This window comes from Mirounga leonina, unplaced genomic scaffold (assembly GCF_011800145.1).
Source record: "Mirounga leonina isolate KUSES-001 unplaced genomic scaffold, KU_Mleo_1.0 Mir_93, whole genome shotgun sequence".
Taxonomy (NCBI): domain Eukaryota; kingdom Metazoa; phylum Chordata; class Mammalia; order Carnivora; family Phocidae; genus Mirounga; species Mirounga leonina.
Genome location: NW_023270854.1, coordinates 23,197,759 through 23,214,119, shown reverse-complemented (window position 1 = coordinate 23,214,119; position 16,361 = coordinate 23,197,759). Strand labels below are relative to the sequence as shown.

General features: G+C 42.3%; 1 protein-coding gene across 4 annotated transcripts in view; it reads left to right on the top strand.

Moving 5' to 3' along the window:
• The window catches only part of ELAC1 (elaC ribonuclease Z 1), a 15,764-nt gene extending 778 nt beyond the window's left edge, over positions 1 to 14,986 (top strand). Inside the window, exons 1-5 of one of the 4 annotated variants that reach the window (XM_034996215.1) lie at positions 1,022 to 1,126; positions 3,346 to 3,480; positions 4,805 to 4,969; positions 11,570 to 12,037; positions 13,498 to 14,986. In XM_034996215.1, the coding sequence (XP_034852106.1) occupies positions 4,813 to 4,969; positions 11,570 to 12,037; positions 13,498 to 13,964 (1,092 nt within the window). In that variant the 5' untranslated portion in view covers positions 1,022 to 1,126; positions 3,346 to 3,480; positions 4,805 to 4,812 and the 3' untranslated portion in view covers positions 13,965 to 14,986. Of the gene's footprint in view, positions 1 to 1,021; positions 1,127 to 3,345; positions 3,492 to 4,804; positions 4,970 to 11,569; positions 12,038 to 13,497 lie in introns of those variants that run through there. The other 3 variants (XM_034996214.1, XM_034996213.1, XM_034996216.1) reach the window with 3 other exon arrangements.
• Positions 14,987 to 16,361: the final 1,375 nt, after the last annotated feature.

Genomic DNA, 16,361 nt, shown 5'->3' with positions numbered 1-16,361 from the left:
CAGGGAGTCTGCTTCTCCCTCTGACCCTCCTCCCTCTCATGCTCTCTGTCCCTCATTCTCTCTCTCGCAAATAAATAAAATCTTAAAAACAACAACAACAACATTCTTTCAGCCTCAAAAATAATACAATCCACAAAGCTAGAGCTCAACTAATACTTGAATAAAGGCTTTGAAGAGGCCCCAAAGTAAAATATATAACGGTCTATTGGGCAAAGCAGATAAGGTGGGGCAAGATGGTTCTTGATCCCTCTCTTCTGGTGGGTTCAAAGGCCCCACAGGCACAGCACCTTTATTCCCGTTATGAAGCTGCTGGATACTTTGACTACCTCAAGTCTATCGAGCAAAAATCAGTGCCATTTGGCACTGCGTAGGAGCTTGAAATAGCCCTTTTTTTTTTTTTAAGTTGGAATTTAAACCGAGTTTTTTGTCTTGGTGGTAAGCACCACGTGCAGTTTCTGCACAGAGCAGGCCCGGGCTTTTCACTCGTGCGTCCAGCAGGCTATGCTGTGCCCAGAGAGAACATACCTGCAATGCTTGTGTGAAAGCGGATATTCCAGCTTATCCCTAAATAAAGTGGAATAGAACGGAGACTCGGGATCTATAGTAATGCCGCTGTGGACTCTGATTCAAAGGCACATCGCTTTTTCTTACAGCATCGCCGACTTAAACGTTTAGCTTTAGTGCCTAAGAGACAGAAAGAGTCACCGCAGCGAAAGACTAGAAATTACACAAACAGATGCAGGAACAAAGTATCGGAGACAACACTCTTCGAGGAGCACGCTGAAAACATTACACGGAACACAAAAAGCAGAACAGTAAACGTTTCCCCTTTGGGGGCTCTGGTCCTCACAGGTGACCACCACCACCTCACCCAGAGAATTGCGCGGGCGAGCGAGGGCGGACGGGGAGCCAGTGGGGCCAGGAGGGCGCCTGCAGTCAGCGCCGAGCCCCCGGGCCGGCCCGGCCGGGCACCACCGAGCGCGGACCTCCGGCGCGTCCTAGAGCAGCCACAGGCGGTCACAGCCCGCGGCGCATTTCCGCCCGCGCCGGCGCCGCCCGGTGGACGGCTGGGCCTTGCCGCGGGCCTGCGCCTCGCTCGGCTCCTGCCGCGGGCCTCGGGGAGTGGGTGAGTGGGACAGGGCGCGCCGGAGAGGGGCGGGCCAGGGGCTGCGCCGCCGCCTGCTCCGCGTCCGCCGTGCGGGCCGAGCCGCGCGGGCGGGCAGGCTTCCTCCGGACTCGCGGGCCGGGCCCGGCTTGGAGGACCCAGGCCCGGGGAGCGCCGGCGAGCGAGGACGCGCCTTGTGTACCCCCACCCCGAGGCGGGAGCCCCCAGTCGCCCCACGCCCCTGCCGCCGCCCACCCCTCCTTCGGGAGCCAGACATTGTCTTGGGGGAGAGCCTGGGCTCGCAGGTGGTCGGAGAGCTGGCCTCTGGCCCTGACTCGGCCTTGGCCTCTCCATTTGTCTCTCCCCGGGCCACGGTTCTCTCATCTCTAAAATGGAGGAAGGCGGTGTCCGCCCTCCCTGCCCCACAGGGTGATCGCAGGGTTGGCGCTGCCTGTATGCAAACTGGTTCCCAACCTGGCCGCCTTTAGAGTCATCTGGGAAGCCTTCCAGATCATGAGTCCCCAGAGTCCCCAGGAGGTTGTGATGTGCAGCCGGGACGAGAACCACTGGCCCGGGGAGTGTCAGGTGACAGTATGTGGTCGTGTGCTGTGCTCTCGACCGGAATGTGCACTTGATCCAGGGTGGAGCATAACCATGAGAAAGCAAGCGGCTGGCTTTATGTTCAAGAATACGGGCACCGAATCTGGTCTGGTTACTTTTAATTCTTGGTGCCTCGAGTGGTGCGTGTCACAAAACATGAACCGTCGATTAAATACATTAATTTCTGATTCCTTCCCGACCTGGTGGAAGGGTTTTGATTCTTTGGCTCATTTTTAAACTTTTTATTACGGAAACTTTCGAACATAGGAAAAGAAGATCAATCTTGTTTCATCTGTTAACCCTCACCTCACTGGATTATTTGAAAGCAAATCCGAATGTACCATTTTATCTGCGAAATACTTGTTTATGTTTATAAAACAGAATAACTTCTTTTTAAAACAAAGCCATCATCAGTTTAATAAGCATTTCATGTTATCATTTATCCAGTCAGCGTTTACCTTTCCCCAGTTGTCTCCCTTCCTCCCAGTTCTCTTTTTCAGTTTGTCCAAATCGAGGTCCAAACAAACTACACATGCCACGTTTGGTTGACGTCTTTTCTACTTCATTTAATCTCCTTATGGCTTCTCTATTTTTTTTGCCCCTTGTATTTTACTTGTTAAAAAAAAAAAACCTGTTCATTTGTTCTGTAAAGTTTCCTACATACCGGATTTTGCTTCTTCCATCCCTGTGGTGTCCTTTATTAAGCTGGTGTTTAGATTACAGTTTTTCTCAGATTCAGGTTCTACTTTTTGGCAAGAAAACCTCAAAGGGTTATTGTGTACTTCATACTGCAGCACACCAGGAGTCAGATAAGATCTTGTTCTCTTTGTGGTGTTAAGATTGGTCAATGGACCTTTTCTGTACAGATTGCACTGCAGGGTAACTAAATAATTGAGGATTTACAGAGGGATGCCAGCTAATGACTTCAGAGGCATGAGAGAATATCACCTTTTGGCAACCTCTAATGAAATAGTGAATCCTGGCAATGAGCATTAGTGGCTGTTAACATCAGAAAGAGAGACAGCCAGTAGCATGTGCTCCTGATGGAAGTACCAAATACCACTTAGTCAAGTATTCTTGGATGAATACTGACCAAGTATTCTTGGATAATGGGTGGAGGATATAGACCAAACAAGACTGCCCATCAGTTGATAACTGTTGAAGCTCAGTGGTGGTTATATGGTAATGCATTACACTAATCTCTCTACTTTTGTGTTTGAAATTTTTCATAATAAAAAAATTTTTTTTTTAAGACTGACTACTTGACTAGTGAATTCAGGTCAGCCTGATCTATCCTTTGTAGTTCTCCATTAGCCTTTCACCAAGTGATTCTCAAACCTGACTGCACGTTAGAATCACAGAGGAAGAATTTTTTTTTTAATACTAAAATGCATGTCTTACTTGCAGAATTTCCTTTTTAACTGTTCTGGGATGGAGCCCAATTATTGATACGGTTTAAAAGCTCTCCAGGTGATTCTAATATGCTCCAGGGTTCTGTACCAGTGGCCTAGATCCATAATTTGTTAAGGATTGCGAAGTGATTATATTTTATTATTCCTTCTGCATTTATTAGCTTTTAAAATGTTTAACTTTCTACATTCTGTTATTCTCACCTCTGTTGCAAACTGCAATCCCAACAGGAAAGCCTCTGCAAATTAAATTACCTAATTATCAGAGGAAGGCTTGATCTTGGAAGTGAAAGTGTGGAGTAACACATGGAAGGGACACTAGCAATTACCTAAAACCTGTGCATGGGTTGGAGCGATGTACCATCTGTGAGTGTGAGGTGTGTGTGGGGTGAGGGGGTGGGAGGGCTGACTGTATCTCCAAATGGTAAGAAAGATTAGGTTATATGTGGTTAGAAAAATATGTTCAGCCTTATGACACATTTCTTTTAAATAATATTAAATAAGTTAAATATAAAATACATTTAAAATAAAGACATCGGGGCACCTGGGTGGCTCAGTCGTTAAGCGTCTGCCTTCGGCTCAGGTCACGATCCCAGGGTCCTGGGATTGAGCCCTGCATCGGGCTCTCTGCCCAGCGGAAAGCCTGCTTCTCCCTCTCCCACTCCCCTTGCTTGTGTTCCCTCTCTCGCTGTGTCTCTCTCTGCCAAATAAATAAATAAAATCTTTTAAAAAATAAAGACATCAAATACTGTTCATTGCAACCAAAACCAATCCAGAGATTTAAAAGAAAACTTAACCACTCTCTACCATCACGATTTTAATCACCCCTGCGATAACCAATATTAACAATATGGTATGTATCCTTCCACGCAGACCTTCTCTGTCTTATGTAAATGCAGAGGTTCAGGGCACTGTAAAAATGAGATCATGCCATAGCCATCTATAACTTTTCTCATTGTCATCCCTCCAGGACAACATTTACAGACCTGACTTAACTGCAGAATAAATAGTTCATGGAATGAATGTACAATAAAATATTCAATCATTTCCCTACTGAAATATAGTCAGATTGCTTCCAAATTTTAGCCATCTTAAAAGTACCACAGGAAACATCATTGTATATAGGTCCTTTATTTCTGTAGGGTAGAGTCCAAAAAACGTGGTTGCTGGGTTAAAATGTGTTGTTATTAGCAGCATCATTATTATTGGTACTATATGTTGCCAGCTTACTCTCCCAAAACATAAAAGTAATATATACCTCCACCCCTAGTAACTAGTATATCTCCCCTGTGCTTCACCTATTCATCCTTACCTCCTTCTCCCCAAGCCACTGTCAACCATTGGTACTTTTACCATCTCCATAGTTTGACCTTTTCCAGAATATCAGATAGTTGAGATTCAACTATAGTTTTTAGTTGACTGGATTTTGCAGTCTTCTAACTTGTTTGTTTTTGTGTGTGTGAGCAGTCATACAAAGTTTGGTAACTTGTGGTTTTAACTCACTAAGAGTTACTAAGATCTTACTTGGTATTTCTTTGGAAAACTATTACAGAACAAGAATCCTGTCTTCTGAATATTTTATAAATAATATTTATAGATAATGTAAATAACAGTAAATCTCACAAGAATGTGTTTTTGGTGATTTTGAGCAGTGATGTGTAATAATCCCTGGATGATCTTTTCATTGCAGGGTGGAAGATGTCTATGGATGTGACATTTCTGGGTACGGGTGCAGCATACCCATCCCCAACCCGGGGTGCCTCTGCTCTGGTCCTTCGGTGTGAGGGCGAGTGCTGGCTCTTTGACTGCGGGGAGGGGACTCAGACACAGCTTATGAAAAGCCAACTTAAAGCAGGTTAGTGTGCATTTGGCTATCTCATTAAGACTATTTCTTAGTCATTGTCTTGGCTCTCCTAGGGCCTTTTGCTCAGAAACAGCCCCGACAGTTGCATCCCACCTCAGTGCTAGAGCCCTGGCAAGATTTGGAAGGCCCTGAGGCATCCGGCCACACCCACTGAATTTTATTTATTTAGTTTTTGTTTTTCTATAAAGGTTGAGAGCAAGGATTTATATAAGCTTGGGGGGTGAAGGATGGAGTGAGATACATGAGGCATATTACATGGATACTCCAGAAGCAAAGGAGCAGTGTACATACTTATTTCCACCAGGAGATAGTTGTAAGTATCACAAGAGGATACAAAGAGCAATAGATGTTCAGGAGAGTGAGATGTTCTTTTTCATTTGGGGTTATCAGGGAGGTATCTCAAAGAAGGTGACCCGTGAGTTGTTGAAGGAGGAGGAGGGATTCGCTGGGCTGGGGAGAAGATAAGCATGCCAGCTAGAGGCAATGGTGTGAGCAAAGGCCCACCAGAGTACTCCACCAGGCCAAGGAGTACAGCGGTGCAAAGCCTTGGCCCAGAGTCAGACCAGCCTGGGTTGCAGTCCCAGCTGTGTCCTGGCTTGTGGCCTTTGCAGATCAACGAACTTAAGCTTTATTTTCCTCATCATGAAAATGAAGATAAAAGCTCAACCTAGAAGGGATGTTATAAGCATTATATATAATAATCCCTTCTCTGTATATCTCCCCTGTGCTTCACCTATTCATCTATAGGTGAAAAAAACTCAGAAAACTGAGTTTTCTCTCAGTCAGTTAAATCTTAGTTCAAATATCGTCTTCTCAGAGGCTTTCCCTGAACCTCTGGGGTTAAGTAATTCCTTGTTCATCCCAGGTATTCTGCTTCTTTGTGCTATTTTTATTGATTTCTTAGCATCAGTATCTAAAATTGTTATTTAAATAGTTGTTTCTGTGTTTACTGTGTATTTCCCTCTATGATAAAGTAAGCTCAAGGATCATATATATACCTAGTAGATGCCTAATAAATATCTCTTCAGTTGATGCATGAATAAGGTGTTCAGCACTTAGTATGTGTTTCTCACTTACTAGGTCTTGATAAATGATAGTTATTGAAATTATTCCTGTGATTCATCACAGTGTGTGGCATTGATGACTAAAATAAAGTTAGTTCTAGCATCAAGGATCTCTTATTCTAGTGGTGGAAACTGATATGTAAACAGACCTAGTGTAATGTGATAAAGAGAACAGTGGAACTGTTTTCGAAATACTCTTGGAGCACAAAGGAGGAGGACATTAACTGTGTGTTCAGAGAAAGCATCCCAGAAATGGTAAGAGTAGAGCTAGGATCTAAGAGATGATTAGAAGTTTCTCCGGGGAGAAAAGTAGGGATGGACATTCAAGGAACAGACAATGAAGTGAGCAAGAAGTAATAGAATTTCCAGAAGACAAGTGACATGTTTAGGGAATATTGAGCCATCCAAATCATTGAGTGGTGGGCCAGGATAGATGAGAGAGAAAAATGCTGAAAAAGTGAGGGCAGACTATGAAGTCCTCCATGGCCTACTAACGTATTTGGACCTTTTTATTCTATTGGCAATAAGGAACATTAAAAGTTTCTTAGCAGGGGAATGACATGGTCTGATTTGTGTTTTAGGACGGAGTTTTTCTATGGCAAATATACTGGGAGAGACCATTTTTTTGTTTTTTGTTTTCTTGGTTTTTGTTTTTTTTTTTTAAGATTCATTTTAGAGAGAGAGAGAGAATGAGCAGGGGGCAGGGCAGAGGGAGACCGAGAATCTCAGGCAGACTCCCCACGGAGTGTGGAACCCAACTTGGGGCTTAAGATCATGACCTGAGCCGAAACTAAGAGTCAGATGTTTAACCAACTGAGTTACCTAGGCGCCCCTGGGAGAGACCAGTTGTTTGTGTGTGTGTGTTTTTAAGATTTTATTTATTTGAGAGAGAGAGAGCACAAGCTTCAGGGAGGAGCAGAGGGAGAGGGAGAAGCAGGCTCCCTGCTGAGTGGGGAGCCTGATGCAGGGCTTGATCCCAGGACCCTGAGATCAGGACCTGAGCTGAAGGCAGATGCTTAACTGACTGGGCCACCTAGGCACCCTGGGAGAGACCAGTTTTAAGGCAGTTGCATTCATCTGAGAGAAGAGAGGATGAGGCTGTTGAAGCAGGAAGTAGGGATAAGGATGAAGATGAGAGACTCAATTTAAGAAATACTTACACAACTAGCAGTGGGTGGTGACTGATTGAATGTCTAGGATGTGAAGAAGTGAAGGACTGCAAGTTACAGTTACGGTGTCCCAGACCCAAATAGGAAGTCAAGAACAGAGCTGTTGGAGGAAGGAACTAATGCATATCAGTTAGGACTCATGGCCTTGAGGTGTACACAGATCAACCTAAGACCCTGAGGTGAGGACAGATACTATGCTTTATTTCCCTTGGATCACAGAGGGATTCCTTTCGTGAGAACTCTCAGGGACAAACAGGCTAGAGTGGAGGCTGTAATAGTTCACATTTTAGATAGTAGAGATTGAGGTGGTAGGATGATTAAAACAGAAACAAGAAACTTAAGTGTGGGTACCAGAGGTTTGGGTGTGGGGATAAGTCTTTACTTGTTATTTAATACCTGTATCGGTTATCAATGCTGCATAACAGATTATAAATTTAGTGTCTTATTTGCATTTATTATCATAGTTTCTGTGGGTCAGGGAGTTTGGGCCTGGGTTGGCTGGGTTCTCTGCTTCAGGGTCTCACTGGATTGCAATCTGTGTTTGGTGGCCAGGGCTGAGATCTCATCAGAGGCTCAAATGGGGAAGAATCTGCTTCAGAGATCACTTGGGTTTTTGGCAGAATCCTTACAATTGTAGAACCAAGGCTGCCACAGCTCCTAGAGGCCTCCTCTGGTTCCTGATCATGTGGGTTTTTCTTCGTGGTAGCTTGATTCCTTACTGCCAGCCAGGGAGAAAGAAACTCAAGAGCAAGCCTGCTAGCAAAATGGAATCTTATAACATAATGTAATCACACTGTATCCCTGTGCCATATTTGACTGGTTAGAAAAGTCACAGGTCCCACCCACACTGAAGAAGAAGGAGTTGTAGAGGGACATGAACATCAAGGGCTGGGAGTACCACCTCACATCTATTTGCTACAATATTTTTCTCTAATATTTTATAGCTATTTTATATATGTTTTAAGTAAACATTTTGCAAAGCTAAGCCTCACAAAGAATAAATAAAATAAAGCCTAAGGGAACCTTTAGTTTACTAAATTCTTATTGGCTAAGAAAATTCCTGGCCTCAGAGAGGAGGGTAAGATGGTAATCACAAAACATTATCTATGACTCTGTAGCATTTCACATGTCCCCAGCCTCAAACTGGAATAGAGTACCCTCAATTCATTTGGATTATTCTCAACCCAGTATGGACCTATCATTATTTGATTCATTGAAACCCTTTCAGCTTATACTCCTCCTGGAGTAATAATATTTTATGAGTTTCATAAGGAAGTACTTTTTATTTATCTAAACACACTTCTTTTAAGCTTCCTTGGTCCTAATGTGCAAGCATCTGATTAGCAAATATGGGTTTGTCATGTCTATTTCTTTCATAGTTTTAAAAAGAGTGAGCTTAAGCCTTTTTCTTCCCTTAAAAATTATTATTAAAAGTATTACAAAAGTATAATGAAATGATTAGGAAAAGTATACATACAGGGCGCCTGGCTGGCTCACTTGGAGGAACATATTACTCTTGATCTTGGGGTGGTGAGTTTGAGCCCCACATTGGGTATAGAGGTTACTTAAATAAATAAATAAAAACTTAAAAAAAAAAGTATACATGCTCATTGTAAAAATTCAAACAAAGCAGAAACATAAAATAAGAAAAGCCTGATTTCCCCTTATAGGTAAAATTACCTTATAGGTAAATTTTTTTGTAGTTGTAGATATGTTAATAGTACAGATGTATTTGTGTGTGTGTGTGTGTTTAATTTGCATAAATGGTATACTAGGTGTAACCTGCTTCTTTTCCAACTGAACAATTATATTGCATACATTTTCCTACAGCAGTAAATGTAACTGCATTCTCACTTAGGGGATGTTTAGTATTCCACTTCTCTGTGGATGATGTATACCCTGGAAACTTTCTTGTTCCCAAGTGAAAGGGAATTCATGTACTCTGCTTTCTTCATGTGATAGCATCTCCTAACTTTGGTCATTATGGTTGCCATTCCTTCTCCCTCCAAAATCAAGTTTCTTGAAAAATGAAATGTTTGTGTTCCCTGAAACTGTGGTAAGTGTGGGAAGCAATTTTTGACTTACTTTATTTGTCTCACTTGCTTTGGGCTCACAGATTGTCTTGGTGTTCAGTGTTGGCTTTGTTGTGCACTAGATAGGGAGAGGGCCCAGAACGTCTGACTTGGCCTTTGTAAGGTCAGCGTGAGATCATGACTCAATAACCATCATAGTTCTTCTGTCTGCAGAGGCCTCAGGTCACACTTACGGGCGCCTCAGCAGCCCGGACAGCAGGAAAGGAGGGAAATGAAGGGGTTCCAAGAAGTCAAAAGATAGTAAAAGCAAGGCCTAAAAAGAGAAAACAAAAGAGCATACTGAGGAAACTTCTAGAGTGCTTCAGGATTCTCCAGATCTCAAATCAGCCTCTGCCCAATCTATGGTTCCCTGCCACCAGGGCCTGAGTTTGGTGTATTAACTCTGGAAGGCTTACTTGGAGAACACTTTTGCCTTGATGTCACTGGACAAATCACTTTACAATAAGCTATTCCTATTCTTTTATGATAATAATAAACTGTTCCTATTCTTTTATGGTATCAAATGTTTGAAATAGGTGGTCTATGAGGCTAGCACCAGAAGCCTCAGTTATACTAAAATTGTGTTAATTGTGATTGTTACTTTTGAAATGCCTTGGTGCATCTCAGAAAAATGCTAATGTGGCATCCTGCCACATACCAACAATAAATTCAGTTTACCAATGGCTAAGTCAAGTTACAACCGAGGCCAATATGCACTGAAAAAGGCATTGGGTTAGCTCACACTGAAGGTATGGGCCCACATACCTTTGTATAGCACCATACGGGATCTGTCCTCTGATCTACATTCTAGCGTCTGTTGCCCACCTCCCCTCTGGATTCTTCACCCCTATCCTCTCCCACCCCCTTCTTTCTCCCTCTTGCCTCATTGTCTTCCTTTTTCTCCTCCCCCTTCAAACTCACTCAGGCAGGCTCTTTCTTGCTTAGTTAATCTCTGTCCAGTCTGGAGTCCTTAAATGGCAGTTTGGGGTTCAGATGTTGGTCAAGTTGGAGCCAGGGGAACATTTGTTTTGCTGGAAGTATATATTCGTTATGCTCAGAGGAAGCATTGTAACTGTCAGATGCTTTTGGCATTTGAGGCCTATCTAGTTTAAGTGAACTATTTTAGTACACTTTCTTATTTTTCCTCTCTTTTTCTTTTCTTTCTTTCAGCAAGAAGATATGTAGGAAAATACTCTTTTTTAAAATTTTATTTTATTATGTTAATCACCATACATTGCATCATTAGTTTTTGATGTAGTGTTCCACGATTCATTGTTTGCGTATAACATCCAGTGCTCCATTCAGTACGTGCCCTCTTTAATACCCATCACCAGGCTAACCCATCCCCCTACCCACCTCCCCTCTAGAACCCTCAGTTTGTTTCTCAGAGTCCATAGTCTCTCATGGCTCGTCTCCCCGTCTGATTTCCCCCCTTCATTTTTCCCTTCCTACTATCTTCTCTCTCTCTCTCTTTTTTTAAACATATAATGTATTACTTGTTTCAGAGGTACAGGTCTGTGATTCATCAGTCTTACACAATTCACAGTGCTCACCATAGCACGTACCCTCCCCAGTGTCTTTCACCCAGCCACCCCATCCCTCCCACCTCCCACCACTCCAGCAACCCTCAGTTTGTTTCCTGAGATTAAGCATTCCTCATATCAGTGAGATCATATGATACATGTCTGTCTCCGGTTGACTTATTTCGCTTAGCATAATACCCTCTAGTTCCATCCACGTTGTTGCAAATGGCAAGATTTCAGGTTTTTTGATGGCTGCATAATATTCCATTGTGTGTGTATATATATATATACACCACATCTTCTTTATCCCTTCATCTGTTGATGGACATCTGGGCTCTTTCCATAGCTTGGCTATTGTGGACATTGCTGCTATAAACATTGGGGTGCATGTACCCCTTCGGATCAGTACATTTGTATCTTTGGGGTAAATACCCAGTAGTGCAATTGCTGGGTCGTACGGTAGCTCTATTTTCAACTTTTTGAGGAACCTCTATACTGTGGAAAATACTCTTAAAACTGCAATACTATGTAATTTGAAGATCTTTTATGAAAAAGTTGTATCTTATTAAAACCATAAAGCCTGTCTTTCTTGCTTCTAGAATCATGTAGCAAAATATAAAGAAATAAGTTTATGGTGATAAATAGAACTCTAAATTCATTTTTCTGCTTTCTTTGTAAGTTGTTATACATGTTTTAAGTAGCGTTGTATGGGTTTTTACTTCTGGAAAAATTCCCAATTTTATTTCTCTGCCTCAATCAAAAGGGAGAATTACCAAGATCTTCATCACACATCTTCATGGAGACCATTTCTTTGGCCTTCCTGGCCTCCTCTGCACAATCAGCCTGCAGAGTGGCTCTGTGGTCACCAAACAGCCTATTGAAATCTATGGCCCTGCTGGGCTTCGAGACTTTATCTGGAGAACCATGGAACTCTCTCACACAGAGTTGGTCTTCCCCTATGTGGTCCATGAGCTGGTGCCTACAGCAGATCAGTGTCCTACAGAAGAACTAAAAGAATTTATGCACGTGAATAAAACAGACAGCCATCCCAAAGAGGGACAAGGAAGAACTATCCTTTTAGACTCAGAAGAAAACTCATACCTTCTGGTTGATGACGAACAGTTTGTTGTAAAAGCATTTCGCCTCTTTCACCGAATTCCCTCCTTTGGGTTTTCAGTTGTGGAGAAGAAACGCCCAGGTAAACTCAATGCACAGAAACTAAAAGACCTCGGTAAGTGGTGGTTTTTGGTTTTTTTTTTTCTCCCTCCTCCTCATCAATTAAGCTGTTGTTAGCTGAAGCTGCTAGAAGTGTCATAATAACCTTCCTTTCCTGTGTCCCAGGCCTAAAACTGACATTTTCTCCGCTTATTTCTTTTGCCCAAAGTTTGTTCATTAAGGGAAATATGTGGGGCCAAAAGATGCTATTCAGACCAAAACCCAAGTATATATGTGAATCCTTTTGTCTTCAGCTCCCTGGATCCACATTTTTAGTGTATCTTACATTGAGCTAGCTATCTTGGTTGGCAGGGTGGTGGTGGTTGTCTTAGGTCTAGGCTTTTATGTTTTCATGTCTTCCTTTTGAAGTATGTTTTCAGTGACCTCTTTGCCCTGAGAATTTTTGTCACAGTTCTTAGCCGTGCAACTGCAACCAGCTACTTTCAGGGTTTTCCTTCTTTATCAACCTTGCCTACTCATTCAACCTTGATTAAGTTAATTTGGTGTTCAGAACACCGCGCCTCAACTGTTTCAAACTCCTCGTAGGCGGGAGCCAGCACGCAGAGACAGACTTGGGCCCCCTCTGAGGCTTTGTACCTTCTCCATGCCAGGCCGTTGTGCATGAGGGGGTCTTCACCTCTCTCGAAGCAACGTCCAGGTCCCTTCTATCCCCAGCATCACCTCCTTCCGTGTCATGGCCACAGCAGAGCCCATAAAAAGCATGATGGTGTCTTTGTTTCTTTATGCAATCTCTTCATTCTTCTCCAACTAAAACAAAATACTAAATAATGAAGACAAATGACTTAGGCCAAAGGTATTTTTCTTATCCAAGAACCTGTGGAAATACTATTATATTGGGAAACTTTAAAATGACGCATGCTGGAATTAGTGAACACATTCTGTTTGTTTATAGATGTTCAGAGTGATGGTCACGTGTTGTTCTCGATGAATATAAGATAATTAATAAAAGGTTTACCAAACCTACAAAGACTGATTATGTATGATTGACAGAAATGCTCCTTGATCTTGTGATCCAAATGATCCTCTCAAACCATTTTTTTTTATTAAGTTAGTCTGTAGGTACCTTGTTATTATTTAAATGGACTCATTAAGTTTACTCAAACATGAGTTTGTTAAGTAAAGCAGTCTCAAAAACTGTTACTCCATTCACAGCAGAGAATCAAAGCTGGTAGCTTGACTGTAAGAAGGTCTTAGTCTTAGTGGAACTTAAAAGCTTAAAGCTCATCTGACACATGTGCTTGGGAAATGTTTTAAGTAGTAGGGCATCACTAATATCAATAGCCAGCACTGAATTTTTAAAAATGTATAAATATTCCAGCTTTCCACGAGTAGTAAAATATTTATAACAATTATGAAAAGAATTGGATGCCTTTTCCATTTGCTGTGCTGTTAGACTCTCTTAACAAGTCATAAATTCCAGTCCCATAATGTGATGTTATCTGCCTCCATCATTAGGTGTGCCACCAGGTCCTGCCTATGGGAAGCTGAAAAATGGAATTTCTGTTGTTCTGGAAAATGGAGTTACAATTTCTCCCCAAGATGTCTTAAAAAAGCCTATTGTTGGAAGAAAAATCTGCATTTTGGGTGACTGTTCTGGGGTTGTGGGTGATGGAGGAGTGAAGCTGTGCTTTGAAGCCGACCTGTTGATCCATGAAGCAACCCTAGATGATGGTCAGATGGACAAAGCAAAGGAGCACGGCCACAGCACACCACAGATGGCAGCTGCATTTGCGAAGTTGTGCCACGCAAAGAGGCTAGTTCTGACTCACTTCAGTCAGAGGTACAAGCCAGTTGCCTTGGCCAGAGAAGGAGAAACAGATGGGATTGTAGAACTAAAAAAGCAAGCTGAATCGGTGTTAGATCTCCAAGAAGTGACTCTAGCAGAAGACTTTATGGTGATTGGCATTCCAATCAAGAAGTGAACCCAGTATTCCAGAATGCATCCTGACGTGTCTGTGGATATGTCCCTGAACCAACAGTCAAGTTGGTTGTGGTGGTGGTGCTGGTGGTGGTTGTGGTTGTTGTTTTGGTCTAAGATTATTCGGGTCCTAATAATCCTCAACAGGATAGAGCTGCACTGCTGGACTGACTCAGCAGTGAGAGGGAGCAAGCTTTTTGATAATAAATCATTTTAAAAAGAAAGAAAAAAACCAGCAGCCTTCTTAAAGTCCAAATTTGACAAGACGGTAGACTATTCAGGTATACTTTCTGTTTTGCGGCGGCTGCCTCCCATTTAAGGCAGCACCCCCACGCAGTCCTGGGCTTGCTTCTGCCCGTTCTTAGTGCTGTTGTTGGCAGGTACATAGGCTCAGCCCTCTTGGCTAAAAGCGGTGTTTTAGCAGTTTGTTGAATCTGTTCATGTTATTAACAGAATAGAGAAAAATGTAATGAGACATTATACATGCAGGATTGAAGCTAGCATATTAAATCTTGATTTGTTTGCTGGAATACTGAATGCAGGGTCAAGGTAGGTGTTTATCCTTCAGTTAATGCTTTTTTGGAACTTTCTGGTTCTAAACCTGTGGGTCTCAGCTGGGGGTGATACCATTCCCATAGAAATTATGGGGATGTTTCTTGTCAAAATGACTGGGAGGGGGTGCTGGATAAGAGTACTGTTAGAATTTAGTCAGTAGGGGATGCTAGATCCTACAAAGTTGGGGTCAGTCCTGTACAGTGAGAAATGATCTCACCCCAAAATGCAGATTGTAGGCCTATTGAAATACACAGCAAGTTAAAAATTATACTCCCAATGGGAATATACTTTATCAAAATTAATGACATAAATTGAACTGGTTAAGTCAAATTCTTGAAACAAACATTAGACAACTAGCTAAGTGAAGATATTGTAATATCATATCAAATACTTGACAGAAATGAGCCATGAACTGTAACTTATGAATCTGGAGGTAAAGAAATGATACCTATTAAACTGAGATTTAATTTATGTGTCCCTATTAACAATTCTTTGAGCACAGTTTTAATAAGCTAGCTTTTCCTTCTGAGCTGCCTGCCACCTCCCTTCTGTCTGCCGTGGGATATCTCTTGACTCATTTTACCCACAGTATTTCTCAAAATGGATTACATGGAAAGCTAGTCTCAAGCACAGATTCTTTCAAAAGGATTTCCTCATCACAGTTTGGGAAACACTTTATGTTGTGAATCCCTCTGGAGGTGTTCTAGTGGCCATCGATACCAAAAAAACAGTACTGCTTGAATGATCACAAACCTGTCTTTGGTGCCAGAAAGACATGATTTCAGAGTCCCATTCTGTACCTTGTGGTCTGGTGCAGATTACTTACTCTTTGTGAGCTTCAGCTTGCTCATTTCTAAAATGGGAAAAATAATAAGACTGTGTAGAATCACTGTGAAGATTAAATAAGACAGTGCATAAAAGGAACATAGTACATTGCTTACAGGTGTTGAGAAGTCCTGCAGTAGAGGGGCCTATCAACTGTTTTGAACCCCTTTCTCAGTCCTGTTTCACCACATACTATCTATTAACCTTTCAGGAACCTTGGGAGTTTTATAGTAGACATATTTAGAAATTCTATCATGGTATATACTGTTAACTTCTTTTGGGTTCTGGGGCTCTCTCATAAAAACTTTTGACTCCTGGATGGCTCTAGAGTCCCTAGAGTAGTGATAATCAAGATGGGTCTAGTTACTCAAGATCTTGGTCATTCTGAAGCAGTTTCCAGAATGGTTTGATTCTACCCTACTCTACTGGCCCTACTCTAGACTCTTGGGCCACCAAAGTTTGACCAGCTTAAAGTGTATCTTGGTTTCTGAACTCAATTAAAACAAGCATTTATTAGATGCCTAATGTGTGCCCAAACCTGTACATCCAGGAATGGCTGGTAGTACTACTGTATGGAGCTCTTGAGGGTAAAGACTGTATCTTAGTCGCCTCTGCATTCTGGAATTATCCATTCATAATAAGCACTCAGAAATGTTTATTGAATGAAGTGAGGCCATGACTGCATAAACTTTAGGACCTTAAGTTTAGGACCTGAGCCTAGCCCACTTCATTACTCTATTTGTCCAAAAAATTTTGACCACCTGTTTGGTGGTGCCCCATTCAACTGAGTACCAGTTAAGTGCCAGTGCCAGGTTTTACTGTGTTGGGACTATGTAAGTGAATATAAGAGAAAATTTCAGGCTCACTGTCTAGGTGGAAGATACTGATAGTGAAAAACAAAAGTAAATATACAGGTCCTTCACACACTCTAATCTTGTAGCCTGGCACTCTCTCTTGCCGTTCTTGAGCATTATCTGCAGCTGACTTGAGCCGTGCCCTAAAGTCAGGCCTTACCAGTATA